Source organism: Neoarius graeffei, chromosome 7 (genome assembly GCF_027579695.1).
Source record: "Neoarius graeffei isolate fNeoGra1 chromosome 7, fNeoGra1.pri, whole genome shotgun sequence".
Classification (NCBI taxonomy): Eukaryota; Metazoa; Chordata; class Actinopteri; order Siluriformes; family Ariidae; genus Neoarius; species Neoarius graeffei.
This window is the reverse complement of record NC_083575.1, coordinates 46,183,382-46,198,079: the sequence shown is the minus strand read 5'-3', so window position 1 is coordinate 46,198,079 and position 14,698 is coordinate 46,183,382. Positions and strand designations below refer to the sequence as shown.

The following is a 14,698-nucleotide window of genomic DNA, read 5'->3' as shown; positions in this document are numbered from 1 at the left end:
TGCTTGTGCAGCTGCGGTGGTGTGGCCGTTGGTATAGCACTAGTGCTAGCTGTCGAGGTGATAGACTCTTGCTGCCCACGACCGCGCATTCCCCTGACGTGTTTCTCCGACTTCATGTGCGACCTGAGCGCATTAGCCCCCATCCAATTAATATTAATGATTTTGAGGCATACTTTACAGTATGCCTGCCTGTCGTTCCCGACGACAGGCCTTATCCAAGCTTGAAAGCTTGGATCCCGGAGCCAGGATCGGGAAAACTTACATTTCCCCATTTCTAAACTTTTTGCCACCCGCTAGAATTCGATGAAGAGATACTGGTTCACTTAGCACTGCTTTCCGTCTCCACTTGGACTTAGCTATGCGCACACAGACGATTTCAGATTTCTATCGACCAATGAATACAATGCATTGATATGACGTCAATATCAAGTTCATATCACACATTCATTTTTGAAGTAGCGGCGCAAGCAAGAAAGGATTTATTTTATTTTGCCTATTTCATCAAAATGAAACCAGTCATTGTCCAAAAGAAAAAAATAATACCTATTCTTTAAAAATAATACCTTTTGACGAAATTTATCACTTTTTAAGGCCATTAAATTTTGCGTTTTTGATTTATCACTTTTTAATACTTTTTAAAACCCCGCGGACACCCTGTATATATACATACACACACACACGAATAATATGAAGTACCTTTTTATAGTTGTCAAAGGCCATAAACTGAATTGCTCCGTATGGAAAGATCCTGACCATCATGGCCCCATTTCCTTTATACAGCCCGAGGAAGCCCTCTTTTTTTGGTACAGCCCTGAGTGTAGCAAACACTCCTACAAAGCAAACAAGGACAAACTGGGTAGTTTGATATCAGACTGGTTTACCCTTACAATCCTTATACTCCAAATAAAACTATAACATTGCTCTAATTTTCAATAAACTTACCCAAGTGTTTGTAATGAGGATTATGAGCTTGAAGTAAAATTTTTACTCTGTCTAGAGGTGCAATAGTGGTTTTGGCACAGCATCCTGCTACACCTATTAAAAAAAAAAAAAAGGTTAAAGGTCGTGTGAAGGAACCAGCTGTATAATTGTCACTGTCAAAGCAAGAGTCATCTTCTCAGCTAAAAACAAAGCCACTCTTAGTGGGTAGTCCTAATCTAAATCAAACAATGAAACATTGCACAAGCTAACTTTTACGGGCAGGAAAGACAGGCCAACACGTCTATATCGCCTTTGAAATATTACTAGATCACATAAACCTGAAATCTGCTCATTAGCCTTCTACCAAGTCACAATTTTTCGGATATGCACCAATGCACAGATGTTCCAATCACAAAGGAGTATTAATGTTGCAAATCATGTTGTAATCACAATGTGCAGCAACATCATTACACTATTACTGGGCAGTGGTGACTCAGCAGGTTCAGGCTCTGGGTTACTAATCTGAAGGTTGCGGTTTCAAGTCCCAGCACCACCTTGAGCAAGGCCCTTAACCCTCTCTACTCCATGGCTGACCCTGTGCTCTAACCCTACTTCCTAACAAGCTGGCAGGAAAAATTAATTTCGCTGTGCTGTAATATACAAGTGACAAATAAAGGCTTCTTCTTTTTCTTGAAATGTCTCCATGTTATAAAGCCTTACACAATGAGAGCTCACCATGTTGCACTCTACTGAATACACAATGCTGCTTCTCTTGCATCAAATACAGTACACTGATCCTCTCCTACTTGGACTACTGTAACTCTCTCCTTGCTGGCCTTCCAGCTTCTGCCATCAGACCCCTGCAGCTCATCCAAAACGCTACAACTTGCCTGATCTACAACCTCCCTCGTTCTTCCCATGTCACCCCTCTGCTTGCCAACCTGCACTGGCTACCTATCGCAGCTCGTATCAAATTTAAGACATCGGTGCTAGCTTACCAGGCTGTCAAGGGGTGAGGGCCAGCATACCTCCAGAGTCTGATCTGCCCCATACGCCAGCCAGATCTCTATGCTCCACTACTACTGGTCGCCTGGCCCCTCCTCCTCTTCGCTCCTGCCCAGCCCGCTCAAGACTGTTATCTGTCCTGGCTCCCTGTTGGTGGAATGACCTACCCACTGAGGTCAGAACTGCTGACTCCCTGACCACCTTCAAGCGCAGACTGAAGACTCTTCAGGCTGCACCTCTCCCCTTCTTCCCTGCCCACTGCGTAACTGCATTTCGGTCTAGACCAGGGGTTTTCAAAGTGTGGGAGAGTCAGCCCCCCCTCGGAGAGCAAATAAACAACAGCGCCCCCCCCCTTACAATTTTTGTTGTTGCTATACTTAATGTTCCATTCGTATTTTTAGAAAATGGTTGTTGTACACATTTTTATTTTTTTCATTTTTCACATTTTAAACATCTGTGCTTTTTAAAACATCTTGTTTTACACATTTTAAACATCTCATAGCATCGTTAGCTAGCACCTCTTGGCAGACAACACACTGTGGCAGTGGAGCATCTTCAGATCCAGTCCATGAAAATCCAAACTTTAAATAAACGTGGTCATACTTCCTTCTTTTTTCAGTCCCCCCCAGGATTTCACGGGCCTTTTTTGTGATTGTTGCGGGCTAAAATGTCTGATGTTGTGGGGGTTTCCAAAAAATTGCGATGAAAGTTGAGGTGTTTTTTAGGTTTTTGTTGCGATTACATTGCGGGAGGAAGTGAAAGTTGCAAGAAATTGTTGCGATTTTCTCTTTTTGTGATTAAAATTGAATGATATGTTAAATATTAAGTTATTACTGAAAAACTATTGATTAAAAAAACAAAGACACTGAGAAAAGGTCCTATAAACATCTTTACCAATATAAAAGATTACCAGGACTACAAAAATGCAGAAAAATAGGCTTTACTTATCCAAATGCACCTGTTGGTTCAAAAGTTAAAGTGCAGAGAACCTCACAGCACAACATGAAGTTACCTTAAAATATAATATAAATGCCTCAGCTTTCATGCAAGAAAAAAAAACTATTAATACTAGTACTGTGTGCAGGCAGTCTCTCCTGAAGACTAAATTAAACAATAATTATAAACTAATAAAATAAATGGCTCAGGCTTCATAGAAGAAAAAGAACAATTTGAACAGAATCTCACAGTATGATGCTGAAGCTGCCTAAACAATGGAAAATAAAATACCATTTTGGCAAAAATGTTGGCATCCATTAATTTCTTGTATTAAGTAAAAAAATAATGTAAAGTGCGCACAGTCCTTCACTGTAAACATAACACACTTTCAGTAACAGAATTTAAGCCTACATAAAACACTGACTCGCACATGCAGTGTTGCCAAATACTGCTGACGTTTTCCAGTCCAAAATATGTCAAAATCCGCCAAAATGCACTTGAAACCGCCCAATCTGGCAACACTGCGCGCATGCTGCTTCTCTTGAACGTATACACGGAAGTAAGGCGGAAGGTAGTGTGTTGACGTCACCTCAAGACGACGCCAACGATTGGTGAAATTTGCGGGAAAGTTGCGGTGATTGGATATAATTGCAACACCGCCCTGAATTCGCGGGGATTGGTTGAATTTGCGTTGAAGTTGCAAATCGCAGCATCCTGGAGGCTCTGTTTTTTTTGCTTGGCCCAGACTCTGTCTCCTCACTCACTGTAGCTTTAGGTACTAAAAATCGATCCATTTTGTCTCTGGTAAAGGCTAGCTGAAGTTTGCTAAACGTCCGCAACAGTAACTTATTCTGGTTTATTTTTCCTCATGTTGCGCCCCCCCGAAGAACTCTGGCGCCCCCCAGGGGAGGCGCGCCCCACACTTTGAAAAGCCCTGGTCTAGACCAACCCAGGCTGTATACTGTCTAGCCCTGGGTTAGCCGTTCGAGTTCTCTATTTAGTTGTACTTTATATGGTTGGTTTATTTCCTTGGCTGTTTGAGTATTGGTACTTCAACAGAATATTACACTAGGTTTTGCTGTCACTTGTTCAGTTGACACTAACTTTCTTACCTAGAAGTTCAGCACTTTGTGTACCTGACTTTTGCACTCGTTGTACATCGTTGTGGATAAGAGTGTCTGCTAAATGCCATGTAATGTAATGTATAACTTATTCAACTACAAAATATATTGATCAGCTTTACCTCCTGCTACGAAGGAGCGGAGGAAGTAGTAGTAGTCCCTTTGCACAGTGCTTCCTCCTGCAATCTGAGACCGACTAGCGGAGGAAACAGACGCCTCGGTTGTCATACTGTGTGGATCAGCACTCAAACATAGGCATGTCTTCAACACAATCTAAAACATGCAGAACAAAAAAAACATTTAACATAAGAATCAGAAGAATAAGTCGATAAGAGAATAAGGAGAATACATTAACATTTATGCCAGGATCAGAGTACATGAATTCATTCCAATTTTGACACAATTTTATCACGACAGGCAAATTTCCAGAGTCAGGCCCAAATATGAACATTGGCATGACTAACAGACCTTGTAGTGCGACATAAAGAACAGTAATGTGGAGTCTGGGACAAAAAGTGGCCCCGACATTGGAAAAGTCTAAAGTCAGAATTTTTAAATTTCTCACCTACTTTGACAGATCTTACGACATATCTCCTGATAGACCCCTTGCACTTACATCACACTCACGTTAGCAACCTTTGCTACCCTTGTCCTGGGGGTCAAGAGAACTTTGTTTACATACTGAAGACAAGTGATATTGAAGATGTCAGACATCTGTATTTCGAAGAAAACTACAGCTAAAAAAGCTTTACTACCAGATTACTTGGATAATCTTAGTCAGAAAGAAGCAAAGGATAGATATACGCGGAAATTAGAGTTTATTAGCAGTTATGATCTGTCCAAAAAATTCCTCGAAATGATTGATGTGGATTTGTGTCCTAGTGTTACCTACATAGATGTTAGAACATACCTTCTCACTGCATTTTCTCTGTTTTAATAATAAACATTCACTTGCTGGAAGAGAAGAGCAGGGAGGATTGAAAATCGAGCCATGATTGACAATTCCTTGACCTTCCTCCCCGATGATTGGTTGGGATCAAACTTGTAGTGTTACTTTGGTCTCTTGACCAAGACACAGTAAGAATTTATGGCAATATCTTCTAATCTTTATAGTACTAGAATGTGTGGCCTCATCTGACCTAATGACCATCATGAAAGACAAAAATATCGTGTCGTCTGATCCCAGCATTAAGAAAGAAATGCATGTATACTGTAAGGCCACTTCAGACTCCAACACCATCATTAAGTTTGCTGATGATACAGTTGTGGTGGGCCTCATCTCCAATAACGATGAGTCTGCCTACTGGACCGAGATTAAATATCTCGCAGACTGGAGTGAGGAGAACAACCTCACACTCAAGACCAGCAAAACGAAGGAGCTGATAGTGGACTTCAGCAGGAAGCAGCAGAGAGACCTCCAACCCATCTGCATCAACGGGGCCCAGGTAGAGAGAGTGGACAATTTCAAACACCTGGGTGTCCACATCTCACAGGACCTCTCTTGGTCCTGTCATACCAACACTCTGGTTAAGAAAGGCTGCCAGTGCCTCTACTTTTTAAGGAGACTGAAGGACTTCAAACTCCCACTCAAGGTACTAAGGAACTTTTACTCCTGCACTATTGAGAGTGTCCTGAGTGGGAGCATCACTAACTGGATGGGAAGCTCCACCAGGAGAGATCAGCTGGCTCTCAGGAGGGTGGTTTGCTCTGCTGAGAGAACCATCAGGACCACCCTCCCTAACTAACAGGACATTTATTCCAACCGCTGCAGGGACAGGGACAGGGAGATAAGAGAGATGAGACTGAGATGGTACGGGCACATCCTGAGAAGAGATGCAGAGCATGTTGGAAGGAGAATGTTGAGGATGGAGCTGCCAGGCAGACAAAAACGAGGAAGGCCAAAGAGGAGATACATGGATGTGGTGAGAGAGGACCTGAAAGTGGCAGGTGTGGGAGAAGGATGAGGAAGACAGGAAGCAATGGAGACGAAAGATCCGCTGTGGCGACCCCTAATCAGGAGCAGCCAAAAGAAGAAGACATTTACTTATTGTAGTGATGTATGTTCTTATAAAATAGAATAGAATGCCTTTATTGTCACTGCACAAACGTACAACAAAATTTTATTCATCATAGGAGAGCAAAGCCGCTGCATACATGTGCGCCGCCACTCAAGCCCAAGGCCGTCCCATGTTAACCAAACTGCATGTCTTTGGGGGAAACCGGAGCACACCCACCATGTAAACTCCATACAGAAAGGCCCCCGTCGGCCACTGGGCTTGAACCCAGAACCTTCTTGTTGTAAGCCGACAGTGCCAACCACTACACCACCTCTTTATAAATATAAAGGTGAAATGTTCACACACTGTTTCATAACCAATGGCCTCTAGCTGTAAAATAAAATCACCAGAACTACAAGCACAGGTTTATTTCATGAACATTATTTGACTGTGTGTAATGATGATATTTTGTTTATGAGGTTTGGATTAAACCCATTCAACTATTGAAGTCTATAATAGCAATACCGGGGCTCCACAAGGGACTGTCCTTTCTCCTTTCCTTTTCACTCTCTACACCACTGATTTCAACTACTGCACGGAGACCTGCCACCTCCAAAAATTTTCTGATGACTCTGCAGTGGTTGGACGTATTACCGGTGGTGATGAGAGCGAGTACAGGATGGTGGTGGACAACTTTGTCACGTGGAGTAGGAAGAACCACCTACGTCTCAACGTGATTAAGATGAAAGAACTGGTGGTCAATCTGAAGAGAATCAGGGCTCCGGTGAATCCTGTTAACATCCAAGGGGTCAGTGTGGACATGGAGGAGGAATGTAAGTACCTGAGGGTGTACTTGGACAATAAACTGGACTGGTCCAAAAACGTGGACACGGTATACAAAAAGGGCCAGAGCCAGCTCCATTTTCTGAGATGGCTAAGGTCCTTCAACATCTGCCGAACGATGCTGCAGATGTTCTATGAGTCTGTGGTGGCCAGCGCCATCCTGTACGCTGTCGTCTGCTGGGGCAGCGGCTTGAAGGTGAAGGACACTAACAGACTCAATAAGATCATCAGGAAGGCCGAACTGGACTCTCTGACAGTGGTGTTGGAGAAGAGGACACTGTCCAAAATAACAAAAAAAAAAACCCAATCTTAGACTGTCCTTCCCACCCTCTACATGAGGAGCTGATCAGCCACAGAAGCACATTCAGTAAATGGCTGATTCTTCCATGCTGCACAACTGAGAGACACAAGAAATCATTCCTACCTGTTGCTGTCAAGCTGTACAATGCCACTGTATGACTGTGATACACTTCTTAGCATGTATACTGTATCCTTAACTCAGGTGCAATATATGTATATAGGAATCTTATCATTCTCATCTCATTATCTGTAGCCGCTTTATACAGGGTCGCAGGCAAGCTGGAGCCTATCCCAGCTGACTATGGGCAAGAGGCGGGGTACACCCTGGACAAGTCGCCAGGTCATCACAGGGCTGACACACAGACACAGACAACCATTCACACTCACATTCACACCTACGGTCAATTTAGAGTCACCAGTTAACCTAACCTGCATGTCTTTGGACTGTGGGGGAAACCGGAGCACCCGGAGGAAACCCACGCGGACACGGGGAGAACATGCAAACTCCACACAGAAAGGCCCTCGCCGGCCACGGGGCTCAAACCCGGACCTTCTTGCTGTGAGGCGACAGCGCTAACCACTACACCACCATGCTGCCCTATTATTATTATTATAGTTTCCATTTTGGCACACAGTCAAGCATCCTGAGGTACAAAATCAGATGCACTTGAATAGTTTTTCATGAAAACCTAATGATTATGAATAAAGAAATGCTAAATGTTTCAAGATTTTTTGTATCAGGATACAAATGCAGGCGGCACAGTGGCGTAGTGGTTAGCGCTGTCGCCTCACAGCAAGGTCTGGGTTCGAGCCCCGTGGCCGGCGAGGGCCTTTCTGTGCGGAGTTTGCATGTTCTCCCCGTGTCCGCGTGGGTTTCCTCCGGGTGCTCCGGTTTCCCCCACAGTTGGTTTGAGCACCGTGCCGCCCCGTATATAGGAATCACCTCGTCTCATTATCTCTAGCCGCTTTATCCTGTCCTACAGGGTCGCAGGAGCCTATCCCAGCTGACTACGGGCGAAAGGCGGGGTACACCCTGGACAAGTCGCCAGGTCATCACAGGGCTGAAACAGACACAGACAACCATTCACACTCACATTCACACCTACGGTCAATTTAGAGTCACCCGTTAACCTAACCTGCATGTCTTTGGACTGTGGGGGAAAACGGAGCACCCGGAGGAAACCCACGTGGACACGGGGAGAACATGCAAACTCCACACAGAAAGGCCCTCGCCGGCCACGGGGCTCGAACCCGGACCTTCTTGCTGTGAGGCGACAGTGCTAACCACTACACCACCGCGTTGCCCTATTATTATAGTTTCCATTTTGGCACACAGTCAAGCATCCTGAGGTACAAAATCAGATGCACTTGAATAGTTTTTCATGAAAACCTAATGATTGTGAATAAAGAAATACTAAATGTTTAAAGATTTTTTGTATCAGGATACAAATGCAGGTGGCACAGTGGTTAGCATTGTCGTCTCACAGCAAGAAGGTCCGGGTGTGAGCCCCGTGGCCGGCGAGGGCCTTTCTGTGTGGAGTTTGCATGTTCTCCCCGTGTCCACGTGGGTTTCCTCCAGGTGCTCCAGTTTCCCCCACAGTCCAAAGACATGCAGGTTAGGTTAACTGGTGACTCTAAATTGACCATAGGTGTGAATGTGAGTGTGAATGGTTGTCTGTGTGTCAGCCCTGTGATGACCTGGCGACTTGTCCAGGGTGTACCCCGCCTTTCACCCGTAGTCAGCTGGGATAGGCTCCAGCTTGCCTGCAACCCTGTAGAACAAGATAAAGCAGCTACAGATAATGAGATGAGGATACAAATGCAGGTGGCACAGTGGTGTAGTGGTTAGCATTGTCGCCTCACAGCAAGAAAGTCCGGGTTCGAGCCCTGTGGCCGGCGAGAGCCTTTCTGTGCGGAGTTTGCATGTTCTCCCTGTGTCTGTGTGGGTTTCCTCCGGGTGCTCCGGTTTCCCCCACAGTTGGTTCGAGCACCGTGCCGCCCCTGTATATAGGGATCATCTCATCTCATTATCTCTAGCCGCTTTATCCTGTTCTGCAGGCAAGCTGGAGCCTATCCCAGCTGACTACGGGCGAATGACGGGGTACACCCTGGACAAGTCGCCAGGTCATCACAGGGCTGACACATAGACAGACGACCATTCACACTCACGGGGCTCGAACCCAGACCTTCTTGCTGTGAGGCGACAGCACTAACCACTACACCACCGTGCTGCCCCTGTATATAGGAATCATTGTATATAAAATCACTTCATTTTGCTTTTACTTAAGTTTTTGAACTTATTTAAATTTATTTTATTTTTAAGGACTATTTTATCTTCTATTTTTAGACATATTTACTTCTTCCTTGATTCAGGAGCTTGGTTGCAATTTTGAATTTCCCTCCGGGGATTAATAAAGTGATTCTGATGCTAATAATAAAGATAATCACTTGAACAATGCAGTACTGTGATTTCCACTACTGTAACAGGATTACAGAGTGACTGATCTCACTCTGAAAAGCACTCATCCAGCCCACCACAAACAGGAGCTGTTAGCTAACTAGCTGTCAACAGAACCGGTCCATGAGGCCAAGGATGGCTGCTGTGAGCGGATCTTCAGTGGAACACTGAGAACATCATTGCAGTTCTGCAGGCAGGAACCACGTGTTGTGTTTAAGGACAGAAAGCCCCGGGTACCAAGCAATCCTACCCGACACCAATGCCAGCTGTCAGTCGAGGTTTTGCTCCTGCCGGTGTTTCCTCTGTGGACTTTGCGCCGGTTCCGTGTGACCGTTTACACACCCAGCGGTTCCGGATCACAAGTGGTCTACGTATGAAATCTCCGTTAGTCCATTTCCCTGACAAATTTCACAATTAGCTAAACGAGCTAGCTCTGGAATGATATACCAGATCATGAATCAAAAGCAGTAAGGTTAATGGGTTCCAGTGTAAACCGTATTGATCAGATTAAACCATCATGATGACCAGGATTTCCTCAAACCCCTAATTCAGGGCGTGAGGGACAAACTTTGCACGTGTCTCTCTTGCTGGTGCTCGTTAAAGGGTGTGTCTTAAACCGATCCCTGCTTCTACAGGCTAGGGATCTAGGGATGGATTTGAAAGAAAGAAAGAAAGAAAGAAAGAAAGAACAACTTTATTCATCACACACTTGTGAAATCCCTCTCTGCATTTAACCCATCTGAAGCAGTGAACACACATACATACCCAGAGCAGTGGGCTGCCATGCCCGGGGAGCAGTTGGGAATGAGGTGCCTTGCTCAAGGGCACCTCAGTCCAAGGCCGTCCCATATTAACCGAACCGTATGTCTTTGGACAGGAAGAACGTACAAACTCAACACAGAAAGGCCTCCACCGGCCATGAACTCAGAACCTTCTTGCTGTGAGGCAACAGCGCTAACCATTACACCACCACGCTGCCCTATTATTATTATTATTATTATTATAGTTTCCATTTTGGCACACAGTCAAGCATCCTGAGGTACAAAATCAGATGCACTTGAATAGTTTTTCATGAAAACCTAATGATTGTGAATAAAGAAATGTTAAATGTTTCAAGATTTTTTGTATCAGGATACAAATGCGGGCGGCACAGTGGTGTAGTGGTTAGCGTTGTCGCCTCACAGCAAGAAGGTCCGGGTTCGAGCCCCGTGGCCGGCGAGGGCCTTTCTGTGTGGAGTTTGTATGTTCTCCCCGTGTCTGTGTGGGTTTCCTCCGGGCGCTCCGGTTTCCCCCACAGTTGGTTTGAGCACTGTGCCGCCCTGGTATATAGGAATCATCTCATCTCATTATCTCTAGCCGCTTTATCCTGTTCTACAGGGTCGCAGGCAAGCTGGAGCCTATCCCAGCTGACTACGGGCGAAAGCCAGGGTACACCCTGGACAAGTCACCAGGTCATCACAGGGCTGACACATAGACAGAGACAACCATTCACACTCACATTCACACCTACGGTCAATTTAGAGTCACCAGTTAACCTAACCTGCATGTCTTTGGACTGTGGGGGAAACCGGAGCACCCGGAGGAAACCCACGCAGACACGGGGAGAACATGCAAACTCCACACAGAAAGGCCCTCGCCGGCCACGGGGCTCAAACCCGGACCTTCTTGCTGTGAGGCGACAGCGCTAACCACTACACCACCGTGCCGCCCACTGTGTGTGGATTGTGTCCTAAAATCACCAAGACTGGAAATTGATTCACATATCAGAGCAAGGATCATGAAGTGCAGATCTTTTCATGATACAAAATGTGATTCAATATGTTATATCAGTGGAAATGGTTTGGGTTCTGGACAGAAAGTTTACGGCACGGTGGTGTAGTGGTTAGCACTGTCGCCTCACAGCAAGAAGGTTCCGGGTTCGAACCCAGCGGCCGGCGAGGGCCTTTCTGTGTGGAGTTTGCATGTTCTCCCCGCATCTGCGTGGGTTTCCTCCGGGTGCTCCGGTTTCCCCCACAGTCCAAAGACATGCAGTTAGGTTAACGTGGGGTGGCCTTGGGCTGAAGTGACCTTGAGCAAGGTACCTGACCCCTGACTGCTCCCCGGGTGCTCTAGTGTGGCTGCCCACTGCTCTGGGTGTGTGCGCGCGTGTGTTCACTGCTTCAGATGGGTTAAATACAAAGGATGAATTTCAGTGCGCATGTGACAAATAAAGGTTTCTTCTTTCTTCTACAGTAGGGATATAGGCTCCAATAAATAAATATGATATGTTTACCTAATGTGTCTGATTGTGTTCATTATATAAATCTATGTATGCATCTTCACTACATTCTCATCTCATTCTCATTTATCCATCCATCCATCCATTATCTGTAGCCGCTTATCCTGTTCTACAGGGTCGCGAGCAAGCTGGAGCCTATCCCAGCTGACTATGACCAAGAGGCAGGGTACACCCTGGACAAGTCACCAGGTTATCGCAGGGCTGACACAGAGACAAACAACTATTCACACTCACATTCACACCTATGGTCAATTTAGAGCCACCAATTAGCCTAACCTGATGAGACTGAGATGGTATGGGCACATCCTGAGAAGAGATGCAGAGCATGTTGGAAGGAGAATGTTGAGGATGGAGCTGCCAGGCACACAAAAATGAGGAAGGCCAAAGAGGAGATACATGGATGTGGTGAGAGAGGACATGAAAGTGGCAGGTGTGGTACAGAAGGATGCGGAAGACAGAGAGCAATGGAGACGAAAGATCTGCTGTGGCGACCCCTAATCGGGAACAGCCAAAAGAAGAAGAATTAGCCTAACCTGCATGTCTTTGGGGGAAACCGGAGCACCTGGAGGAAACCCATGCAGACACGGGGAGAACATGCAAACTCCACACAGAAAGGCCCTCGTCGGCCGCTGGGCTCGAACCCAGAACCTTCTTGCTGTGAGGTGATAACCACTACACCACCGTGCCGCCCATATATATATATATATATATATATATATATATATATGGGGATGAGAGTGTAGTGAAGATGCAAGTAGAAGACGTAAAGAAAGTTGGTGAATTCAAGTACCTGGGGTCAACTGTGCAGGAAAATGGGGGCTGCGATAGTGAGGTGAGAAAGAGAGCGCAGGCAGAGTGGAGCAGTTGGAGAAGGATTTCGGGAGTCATTTGTGATAGGAAAGTCCCAGCAAAAGTGAAACGTAAGATGTATGAGACAGTAGTGAGACCAGCTGTGATGTATGGATTGGAGACCGTACCCTTAACGAAGAGGCAGGAGGCAAAGTTGGAGGTGGCGGAGTTGAGGATGTTAAGGTGTGCGATGGGAGGTTGGACAGGATGAGGAACGAGCACATCAGAGGGACAGCACATGTGGAGAGCTTGGGAATTAAGCTAAGAGAGATGAGACTGAGATGGTACAGGCACATCCTGAGAAGAGATGCAGAGCATGTTGGAAGGAGAATGTTGAGGATGGAGCTGCCAGGCACACGAAAACGAGGAAGGCCAAAGAGGAGATACATGGATGTGGTGAGAGAGGACATGAAAGTGGCAGGTGTGGTAGAGAAGGATGAAGAAGACAGGGAGCAATGGAGACGAAAGATCTGCTGTGGCGACCCCTAATCGGGAGCAGCCAAAAGAAGAAGGTATAAATCTATGTCGTCATGGAAAGGTGCTCTGTTCAAATATTTGTTTGTTTGTATGGTCGATGATTGCAAAAAGTTTAAGAACCCCTGTTTTAGCAAATTGGAGACCTAAAGCCAACCCATCGAAAATATGATGTCATGGCCCGAGGATAATATTTACATTTCAGAAAACCTAGAACAAGCTTTTCAGTGTCCTACACCTGATTTGACTGCATCCGGAAAAAGACGCCGATTTGAGACGTGCCCATTACCACCTTTTCTGTCGCATAAGTATTACGTCATCAGTAAGCGGCAGTGGAATGATGGTGTGGCCAAAAGCATACTTTTAACAAATTTAAAGTATTGAACTGCAATTTAATGGTAAAATAACAATACAGTATTATTTACGAAAACCTAGAACAAGCTTTTCTAGTTTACAAATATTTATTGTATAATAATTATAATTATAATAATCATCCAATATAACAAATGTATGTCACAGCATACAGTATATATACAGGACATGTTAACAAAGTAACTCAGAAACTTAGGTTTTAATTCTGCTTTAATTTGATAATACCAGCAGATTTACTGGTCTTTGCAGTTCACTGCTCATGAAATATTTGACAAATATTTTGTCATATTTTATCATATTGTCAGAATTATTACATAAATTATATTATAATTTAGGCTACTACAATCTCTGTTGTATTCCAAAGGTTGGCTTATCACTGTGTTTAAATAAAACCTACAGTGACAGTTTAAACATTTTGCTTTTTTATGGGTGTGTCTAAAGTACCAGTGTTTCAACAAGTCAAGGTCAAGAAAACCTGAAAGAATTTCATGCATCAGATACTGTATAAAAAGCATATATTACAACAATAACAACAAACATCACTTTTCATATAACATCACTTTTTTTGTACATTTGGATATACATGGCCGTATTGTGTTATTGTGCTATATGTATTGATGGCTTTCAATTTTCTTGCCTCGACCTCAAACTGCCTGTTGTGGACATCATATTCAGAATTTCCTTTGCTAACTTTGTACACTTGTGCATTTGTATCCTCATCTCATCTCATCTCATCTCATCTCATCTCATTATCTCTAGCCGCTTTATCCTGTTCTACAGGGTCACAGGCAAGCTGGAGCCTATCCCAGCTGACTACGGGCGAGAGGCGGGGTACACCCTGGACAAGTCGCCAGGTCATCACAGGGCTGACACAGATACCCCTTTTCCACCAAATCAGTTCCAGGGCTGGTTCGGGGCCGGTGCTGGTGCTGGTTCACAACTCGTTCAACTTGCGAGCCAGCTGAGAACCAGTTTGCTTTTCCATAGCTCGGGGTGTTAAGGGGAGCCATGTCATTACGTCGCTGTATACGGCAGTTACGTCGCTGCATTTGCATAAACCTTGACGCGAACATCGAAGCAACAATGACACGGAGAAGAGGAAGCAGCAGCAACAACAACACGGAGAAGAAGAAGAAGAAGAAGA

The 14,698-nt window shown here is 45.0% G+C and overlaps 1 protein-coding gene across 6 annotated transcripts in view; it reads right to left on the bottom strand.

Moving 5' to 3' along the window:
- Positions 1 to 10,170, bottom strand: part of slc25a16 (solute carrier family 25 member 16) — a 40,316-nt gene extending 30,146 nt beyond the window's left edge. For 2 of the 6 annotated variants that reach the window (XM_060925777.1, XM_060925781.1), the window contains exons 1-4: positions 9,832 to 10,170; positions 4,106 to 4,256; positions 943 to 1,035; positions 697 to 830 (exon numbers count right to left, since the gene is read on the bottom strand). In XM_060925777.1, the coding sequence (XP_060781760.1) occupies positions 697 to 830; positions 943 to 1,035; positions 4,106 to 4,211 (333 nt within the window). In that variant the 5' untranslated portion in view covers positions 4,212 to 4,256; positions 9,832 to 10,170. Of the gene's footprint in view, positions 1 to 696; positions 831 to 942; positions 1,036 to 4,105; positions 4,257 to 4,893; positions 5,015 to 9,571 lie in introns of those variants that run through there. The other 4 variants (XM_060925778.1, XM_060925779.1, XM_060925780.1 and 1 more) reach the window with 4 other exon arrangements.
- Between the last annotated feature and the right edge of the window lie 4,528 nt (positions 10,171 to 14,698).